This window comes from Pundamilia nyererei, unplaced genomic scaffold, assembly GCF_000239375.1.
Source record: "Pundamilia nyererei isolate P.nyererei 1_Seehausen unplaced genomic scaffold, PunNye1.0 scaffold00318, whole genome shotgun sequence".
Lineage (NCBI taxonomy): Eukaryota > Metazoa > Chordata > Actinopteri > Cichliformes > Cichlidae > Pundamilia > Pundamilia nyererei.
The window spans coordinates 244794-254063 of record NW_005187719.1 but is presented as its reverse complement, the minus strand read 5'-3'; the positions used below and the strand labels follow the sequence as shown (position 1 = coordinate 254063).

Genomic DNA, 9270 nt, shown 5'->3' with positions numbered 1-9270 from the left:
CTGCTGCTGCTGCTCCTGCACACATTATGCTGTGGACTCTAACCTAACAGGTAACTAAAAGCTGGGAGTAAAGTTGGAGGGATACTCCTGCTGAGGTGAGCAGCTCATTATGCTCATGCCTTGTTTTAAGTCACAGATCGCCGTGCTGATGCATGCACTGCTTTTCCCGCCACTCACTGTAGAGCAACAAGTAGTTTCATAGTAATTTGCTTCTTTATTGATCTTGTAATAAAAAACATAAATCCATCGTCTGACTCTCTGTGCTATGAACTACTCATTCCTCAAATAACAAACAAAGCAACATCTCAGTAAAGACATTTATTAACAGGCTGGAGTAGCTCTCAGTATTTAAACGTTTAACACATACTTTACACTGTCAAACATTAAAAATACATGTTAGACCTCAACACTAGTGACATGGAAAAAGGCAACCAGTGTGCAGACATTAATGCTCCAGTGAGACATGTCTCTGAGCTGGCAGTGACACCAGTGTGACAAAAGACCTGCTGAATCACAATATTCACATGTTTAGATATTGAAAAATACAGCAACTACACACAAACACACAAACTAACTGCATCTCCAAACCACAACCAAATTTGACTTTACGTTACAAATGATTTGTTAATAACAAAGCAGCTGAGAGCCCGGGGTAAAACTGATATCACCAAACTGACATGCAGTGTGCACACTGATATGACCAACAGAGGCTATGTTGCATTGTTACAGCAACAATCAAACACCGTCATGTTCAACATCATCGTCTTTAAACACTTTGTTTTCTCATGATCAGTCATTGCTTTGGAACTTCAGCGCAGTTCTTCCAGTCCAACGCCTTTCTTACTCCATCTTTGGGAAGCCGTCAGTTTCACCTTCTGAGTCAGGGAGTCAGAATTCAAATGTCTACTTTTGTGCAATCAGAAGTCCCAGATACTCAATACTAAACAGTGAAAACCAGCTGGTCACCATTGATCTCCAGTTTCAGAAAGAGCTTCTTGCTCTTGTGTGTGAAGACAAAAACGAGCAACATAAAAATCCACACTGTGGCGTTTACATGTCATTTGTTAGGCCCCATAAATCCAGGCCTGGACATCAGGCGCTCGCCCTCCACACGGATCCCCGATTTGTCATTTCCTGTGAGGTCATCCAGCACCAAGACCTATTTTCCCATTAACGTTTTTGGGGAATTAAATCATTAGGGCTTTGTTTTTTTTAACTATTCTATTTAAAATTGAATAATAATAATAATACAAAGAAAATACTGTACCAGCCTTAGTAAGAAACTAAGAACTCTTTCCTTGCGTCCTTTCTTTGTATATCCAGACTCGCCTGTAGCTAGTAGTGTTCAGCTGTACTGAAACATAAAAAACAACACAGCTTTCCTCAGAGAGCTGCATGTTACTGTGGATCCTTTCCATCTCTATACGTTACAGCAGCGGTCCCCAACCCCCGGGCCTCGGACCGGTACTGGTCCGTGAGTCGTTTGGTACCGGGCCGCGAGAGTTGAGGCTCAGGTGTGAAATGTCTGGTTTTCAGGGTTTTCAGCGTTATTTTGTTATCGTTTTTATCGTTTACTCGGTTTTCCTGGTCTTTCCACCTGTGTTATGAATAAATCTTCTGTTTTTCGGTACTAGTTTTATTTTAAAGGCCGGTCCGTGAAAATAGTGTTGGCATAAACCGGTCAGTGGCGCAAAAAAGGTTGGAGAGCGCTGCGTGACAGGACATCCTGCAGTACCTGAGTGTTTGAGAACGATACAGTACTTCAGTGGTTGGTGGACGTAGTGAAACATTAATGTTCAGCTTTTCTTGTCATAAAGCATCCACCCATACCTTTTCTATAAGAAATATTGATTGATTGGTCTGAACTAATCACTGATCAACTCAAAAGGCATCGACAACAAAACACATTTATTTATTAAAAATCATTATGAATCACTTGTTGATGTAAATGCACTTTTAAATAAACACATTTGCCTTTTCTCCCACACAAACACAAAAACATTACATCTACGGTCACAATAATGTGTCTGAATTCAAATAAATATTTGCTTTTCTTTCCGTCCTTTGAGAGATATTATTATGAAACCTGACTGCATCTTATAAAGTCTTAATTTCAACAGATTCGTCTCGAATACGAATATATATAAAAGGGAGTCTATGTAAACAAAAATACCTATCAGAGCTGTGCAATAAAAACATCGAGGACTTCAGATGCACATCAGCACCAAACCTGTGCAGACTGCAGCCACCTGATGCGTGGGTTTGGTCACATACTGGACAGTTTGTCTCTGTTGTAGTGTCACTGATGTTAGTGGGCTTTGTATTTGGTGTGGAATCTCTCCAACAAGGCTCTCAGGATGCTCCCTGGGATTTGCTGATGTGTGTCTATCAGAGACTGGACTGCTTGCTGCACCTTCAGAGTAAAAACGCAAACAGAGATAGCGGCAGTCAAAAGGTTGACAGGAAACATCTGAGATAATGTTCTTTTCAAACTGTGGTAAAAGTCATTGTGGTTTTGATTTGAGGTATGCATATATTGTATCTGATGACGCATGAGGGGGCGTTAACCCCGATGGTATAAAATATCTGCTTATGCTTTGATTAGTCGGAGATCAGCGCTGTCTGCGTACGGCGCTGGTCCCCCCACGCGTGTATTTCATTAAATAATAATAACAATGGATTGGATCTACTGTATATGGCGCTTTTCAAGGCACCCAAACATAGATTGTTTGAAGATTAACATTTGGTGGAAAAGCAAAACATCCTCCACCAGTTTAATCAGCTATTAAGTTATAACCAACGAGTTCTTTACACTGTTAAGTATCCTACCGGGGGGGGGGACGACACTGGACTGAGTCAACAGTGCCATTAAGCAGGCCTACAGAGCGACACCCCTGCCTGCTGCTCCTCAGAGTATTTATTCTTCTGACTACTTTTACTTCCTATATTTTTAAAGAGACATCTGTACTGTTAGATTATTCTGTTATCATATGTTACCTTATATATGTAATCAAAGTAGTTGGATTAGAATACTGCTGTAGATCATATTATACCCTTTAATATAGAGCGTGTGATCAGTATGTAGTTTAGTTCTCGTTATACTTTTGAGTTAAAAGAACATATTCACTTATTAGTTTAGTAGATAAGTGTGCATCACTCTGTATCCTTGATCTGCTGTGAATGTGTTACATGCTCAATTGTTGAATCATGAGGAGAAGGTTGTAAGCAGGAGACTTTGTGTCTAGGCCAGAAGAGATAAGTCACATTCCATACCCCCACCTTTACGGAGAGCAGAGAAAGACAGGGAGCCGAGGTCATAAATTAGGCGCCGTAACAGAGAAAGAATGTGATGTTTGGTCTTTTACGACCAGGTGGGGGCCACTAGAGAGTATAAAAAGCTGAGCAACCCGTCACCACTTTGAGACTTGCTGTGACCCTCTTCAGGCAGCTCTCCCCATCATGATGGTTTTAAATGCTCATAAGTGTTGAATTGTATGGAAATAAATGATTGTTGATTGAGCATAAATACACCGAGTATTGTCCTTCCTTCAGCCCAAAGATTCAAAGAATTGGGAGATTTCAACACCAGCTCATTACTTTTGGTTTGACAGATTTGAGGGGAGTTTTTTTTACATCACTCCGAGCCTCCAAACATCAAAGCGATTTGAGCCTGAACAGTAACACAACAGCAGTGCTGATGGTTTATGAGCGACATAATGTCGCATAAAAAGAGTCGTGTGTGTTGTCAGGGGCTGAAGTGGGCCGGTGTTTTTCTTTATTTCATTTCTTTCTATTTTTGGAACAACACTGGAACGGCCACAGCTGTCCAGAAGTTGTGGCTGCGGTGTTTTGACATCTTTCCAGTCAAGGTTCAGATGCTGGATTTCACAGGGAGAGAAAAGAACGAGACAACTTCACTCAGAGGTGGAGGAAGATGAGAAAGACGGGGCAGGAGAGGAAGAGGAGAGGCTAGATTTAAAGGTAAGGACTGCTCACTGAGGGTAAAGCTGACATGTACGTCCTCGTGTATTTCAAGCAGACATCGTGTTTGTTCATATTGTGAAACCTGCCGCTGACGTAGACTAACTGTGTTATCTAAAGACCAACGAGCCAAGACAGCGGAGCGAAAGATTAACAAGATTAGTGGGCAGTAGATCAAGTTTACACGATGATGACTTTAACTTACTAACAACTGAAGACATTTGAATTATTATAGCAAGTTCAAAACCGAGACGATGACAGTTGAATATGAGAAAATCTGCTGGTGCAGTCTTCCCACGCCTGTCTCCATTTCTCCGCTTGGCTCGACCCAGAGTTAGTTAGCAGCTACAGGCCAAGCTGGGAACACTAAGCCTTATCCAGAGGTCTCTGTACGGAGCCGCGGACCTGCTGCTTTGGTGTTGAACAGGTGGACTCTGTCTCTACCTTCAGCTTTCTGAGCAGCCACATCTGCGCCCAGCAGCAGCTGCACTTCCTCCGTGTCCTGAGGAGGAAGAACCTGGACCAGGAGGTGGTCACATCCATACCTACATCCAAGTTTGAATGACCAACCGAGTACCCAGAGTAGATCACACAGGGAGAAATGGAAAGTCCACAGAGTAAGGCTCTGAGAAGGTCCAGGACCTTGCAGTGCAAACCAAAGCACTGCCATGCTGTTAGAGTGAAAGGAAGCAAACGCTTACTCACTTTCTGTGCTAGTTCAGCAGCATTTATGTTGGGGTCATATGGGATGGGATCCCCAAGGAAGGTTCGAAACTTCACAGGAAATCCACCATAAACAGGAGCTATAGGGAGACGAAATCTGTCATAGAGCCAGCGGAAAAATCCTGGATAGACACATCAGAGAAAGCGTGTTCGATACGAGCTCAGACAGCAGTGCTTTGTTACAGAAACAAAATGTATGAAAATACATTATTACACAGGACAGTATCATTATTGTGATCAAGCCCCGCTGAGCTCCACAGTGTTGTTCTAGGTTAACGAAGGCTTTAACTCAGCTGCTTCATTACAACAAACATTCACACTTACTTTGATTCCCTGAACTCTACAACAGAACACAGCCGCAAATCAAAAACTACGATAAACGACTTTCAGTCTTTTTCAATGATAGGTTGCAAATATGTGCCGTGCTCCCTTCAACATGCGTCCCCAACCCCGGGAACAGACCGGCTCACATCCTGAAACAGAAACACTCCTGGGTGATGCGAGACACCAGCAGTTTTCCTGGAGTAATACTGTGAGTGTCAAAACTTACTGAGCGTTCCCAGAGATCTGAAGCCTTCCCGCACATTCTGAGTAAACATTGGAATTACTGGCTGAAAAACAGAGAGTGCAACACAAAGATGATCAGAGACACGGTACTACCACACAATTATTATCATTACATGTTAGAAATGTAAAATATTTTATTAGAATCGATATATACAGTTATAATGAGATGGCTGCTCATAAACACATTAATAACAGAAATCGATTTTTCTTTCTAAGCTACGTGTTTATTGTACAAGAGCAAAGCGATCTGTCACTGTTAGCTGTACGATGAACAGTTCACAGATATGCATGTATTTGCAAACAAGAGTGTACAGAATTTAAAATCCCTCTCCTCACAATAATCAGCCCCCACCTCATCTTAACGACCTCCTAGTACCGTATCACCCCGTTAGAGCACTTCACTCTCAGGCTGTTGGTTTACTTGTAGCTCCTAAAGTATTTAAAAGCAGCGTGGGAGGCAGAGCCTTCAGCTTCCAGTTTGTTCGTTTTGTTTGTCAGTGATAAAGTATTAAAATAATGTGACAGTCACATTTTGTAAGTTTAGTTTCACTTGTATCAAATAGGGCAGGAATGTCCTGCTGTGGCCTGTTGATGGTTCAAAAACATTACTGTGCTGAAATGTGACTAAATTAGACTGAAACAACGCACCGCTCGAGAATCAATGGCGACCTGGGCAAAGCCTTTCCGTTCGCCCCAGAGGAGAGGGTAGGTCTCATCACTAAACAGAGCTTCCCGCACTCCTCCCGGAGAAATCGCCAACAGGTGACCGTTCTTCAGAGCTCGAACACACTCCTCCTGAGGACCATGGATCACACTGAACACCTCCAAGAGCAATTTGAAACCTACAGTAATGAGACAAGACGACAGAGTAAGGAACAGACGGTCGCAGGTAATCACCAATACTTTACTGTGCCATGTTTCAAAGTATCCCCAGTGCATCCAATGAGTGGGAATGTTAGATAAAAATACAAACGTCACATATTTTTGTAGCTAGCGTGACCCAGAGTACTGAAAGTCTGAGGTATAAAAGGCCAACAGCAATGAAGATAGCAGTCTCTGTCTGTGGCGCTCCTGTGTTGCACATCAGCCAATCACAAAGGACCACCTAGTCCAGCGATGCAAACATCACATTTCCACCTGTGGTCCTGTGTGGGCCAACACACCTTCAATGCATGTCATGTAAAACTGACTAATAATCATTTGCTCGTGTTGACGTCTTTAGTGCAGGTTGTTATTTACGTAACAGCTTCAGACCTCGGTTGGAAAAACATATTTTATCTCCATCATTTCTTCCTCTTCTCGATCTGCAAAGATTCTGCTGATAGCTAACATAGTTTCTTTCTTTGTATGTTGAATGAAAATTTTCTATTAAGAAAATGATGTGATTTGGGTTCTTTGTTTGTTTGTTTTCAGCGAAAAAATACCCCCAAAACTGAGTGAATATCCTACAAGTGGTTTCGTGGTTTAAGAGCATCTGGAGAAGAATGATGACACAGTCGTTCTGGGAAAGTGTTTAGTGTGTGCTCCGTGTTAACGTGTGCACATGGGTCGCTGTGTACAGTACCTGGGATCTTAAAGAGGAAGTGGTCGGCTACGGAGTGGCAGGTCCGTCCCTTCTGAATGATAACGTGAGCGAGGAAGTAGTAGTAGTCGACTGGAATGGCTCCGTGATAGTACACGATCAGAGCTGGTCCTTCATCGGGAATCTTTTCCATACCATGAACCTCATACCCTAGTACACAGATAGCATTAGGGATCAATCAATTATGCATAGATGGTGCTGCATTAGACACTCTTCAGAGTTTTTGATTGGTGGAGAGGTTTCACCACTGCAAGGCGATTCTTCAGTCCTAAAACACCTGATGGAGTCTCTCGGGTGAGGGTTGGTGACCCACTATTAATCACACGAGTCATTGCGTGAGCCGAGGTATCGACCAGGGTGTGGTCTATTATGCCCCACCCTGCTATCATTATTGAGGTCATATGAGCCAAGGACAGGACTCATCCAGAAAGGGATCATCTGCAAAGCCACCGCGTGGCCTCAACATCGGCTGTTCACAGCGTCTCAGCGATGGTGAGTCAACTGCTGTGTCTATATTCCAAAATTCAAACACTGGTAACCTGAACAGACTGTATGTGTACAGCTGTGCTTGTCCTGTTAAGATGGCTGAACATTTGCAGAGTGGTTGTTTGCTCTCGCTTCTACACACAGAGCATACACTACATCAGGGGTGGGCAACTCCAGGCCTGCAGGTTTTAGATCCCACCCTGGGTCAACACACCTGAATCACATGATTAGTTCATTAGCAGGCCTCTGGAGAACTTCAGAAATGCTGAGGAGTCATTTAGCCCTTTAAATCAGCTGTGATGGATCATGGACACATCTAAAACCTGCAGGACACCGGCACTCGAGGCCTGGAGTTGCCCACCCCTGCACTACATGGTTTAGCCTGTGTTTGGGTGTTTTGTTCTCGGGATTCACGAGGACAGAAAGCGAAACCTGCAGTTTGATGTCAAGCCCACGAGAGGCTACACGAAGCTCTCCATCAGCTGTTAGCACTGACCTCACCTGTTGGATGAGGGGTGACAAACCAAACAAACTTTTCAAGCACGACTGAGAACTCATACACATGTACAGTGCTGGCTTTAACCAAATGGAGGCTGTTACTGATAGCAGTGGATGTAGAGCACTGTGTCATCGTAAATGAAGGACCTTGGTGTCCTACCATGCCAGATGGCTCCGTGTCCGTCCCACAGAGTAGCTAAGGTCTTCCTGGCTCCGTCCCACAGGTTGTTACAGTAAGCTTCTTTCAGCTGATTCTTCCTCTGGTAGAAGAAATAAGCAGAACTTTCACTTTTTATAACGTGAGTTATAGGACTCTACCACCATGGCCTGTATGTATGCTCACCACACCCCACTGATAAAGACAAAGCATGCTGAAGTACATTTACAATTTGCTGAACAACAGTCAGACAAGCCTGGGAAATGGTGGGAAATGCTAATAGTGTCTCCATACAGGACGTGGTCTGAAGCTGTCATTATCAACTTTTATACAAAGTATTAAATACATTTCCATTTTTCATTATTACACATTACTTAATTTATAGACATCAATGGTTGGATTTATTTGCATGTGTGGATTGGATGGGTAGTTACTGACAACCCAGTCAAGACTTCCTGTTGGGAAGAATTTGATGTAAATAGTTTTGGGTTTTTTAAGACCAGACCAGCAGTATTTATACTGTAAAAAGCTAGAAACCCATCCGGTAATTACAGGCAACCTATTACTTAACAAATTTCACCAAATGTTTTTCATGAAGTTCTTTTCTTTTCCCTATTTTGTCACCACTGATGCGTCTGGTGCAAATATCTCATAAATAGGAGGCATGCAGGTTCACTGAGTAAAACATCATGCCTCTGTCACATGACCCAGGATCCACAGTGCCTATACGTAATAAAGGAAAGTGTCTTTGTGGTTCAGATGTTGCTCAGAAGAAGATGATTTAAAAGTGTATTAGTCCACAGGCATGAAAGGAACTGTTACGAATTAGCCCAGAAAACGTAACAAAGGTTTTTAGTTAACAGTCTTTTCGAATAAACAATTTTTTTTGAGTAAAAATAAAAAATAATGGCCAGCTTTGTTTTTATAGGACAAACCTTACGAGATCAACTCCTAAAAGCTTAACAGTGAACAAAACACTTCCAAACTTTGAGAAAACCAGTGTGGTTGTTACAATAAACACAGGATTTTTTTCTCAGGATGCTTTACTTTATAACTTCATTTCTGCTGAGCAGCTTCATGAGTGTTAAAGAACTTTTCTGAAGCACATTGCTCTTCACCATCACAGCTTGCTGTCTTTAAGAGTGTCAGTATTTTTCTTTTGATGTTTGTGGGGCAATTTCTCCACAACTTGTGTTGATCACAATTATTGACAGGCTGGTATAATAAGTGGGTCTGAAACTGTGCAGGGCTTCTCTGCATCAGCTCACTGCATAGT

The 9270-nt window shown here is 42.5% G+C and overlaps 1 protein-coding gene across 7 annotated transcripts in view; it reads right to left on the bottom strand.

The window, feature by feature from the left end:
* Positions 1–246: 246 nt before the first annotated feature.
* tmem68 (transmembrane protein 68) overlaps positions 247–9270 on the bottom strand; it is a 13256-nt gene continuing 4232 nt past the window's right edge. For 3 of the 7 annotated variants that reach the window (XM_005751592.2, XM_005751594.2, XM_005751593.2), the window contains exons 4-9: positions 7998–8097; positions 6836–7003; positions 5920–6113; positions 5255–5315; positions 4687–4826; positions 1621–2413 (exon numbers count right to left, since the gene is read on the bottom strand). In XM_005751592.2, the coding sequence (XP_005751649.1) occupies positions 2309–2413; positions 4687–4826; positions 5255–5315; positions 5920–6113; positions 6836–7003; positions 7998–8097 (768 nt within the window). In that variant the 3' untranslated portion in view covers positions 1621–2308. Of the gene's footprint in view, positions 1355–1620; positions 2414–3955; positions 4527–4686; positions 4827–5254; positions 5316–5919; positions 6114–6835; positions 7004–7997; positions 8098–9270 lie in introns of those variants that run through there. The other 4 variants (XR_312248.1, XR_312247.1, XR_312249.2 and 1 more) reach the window with 4 other exon arrangements.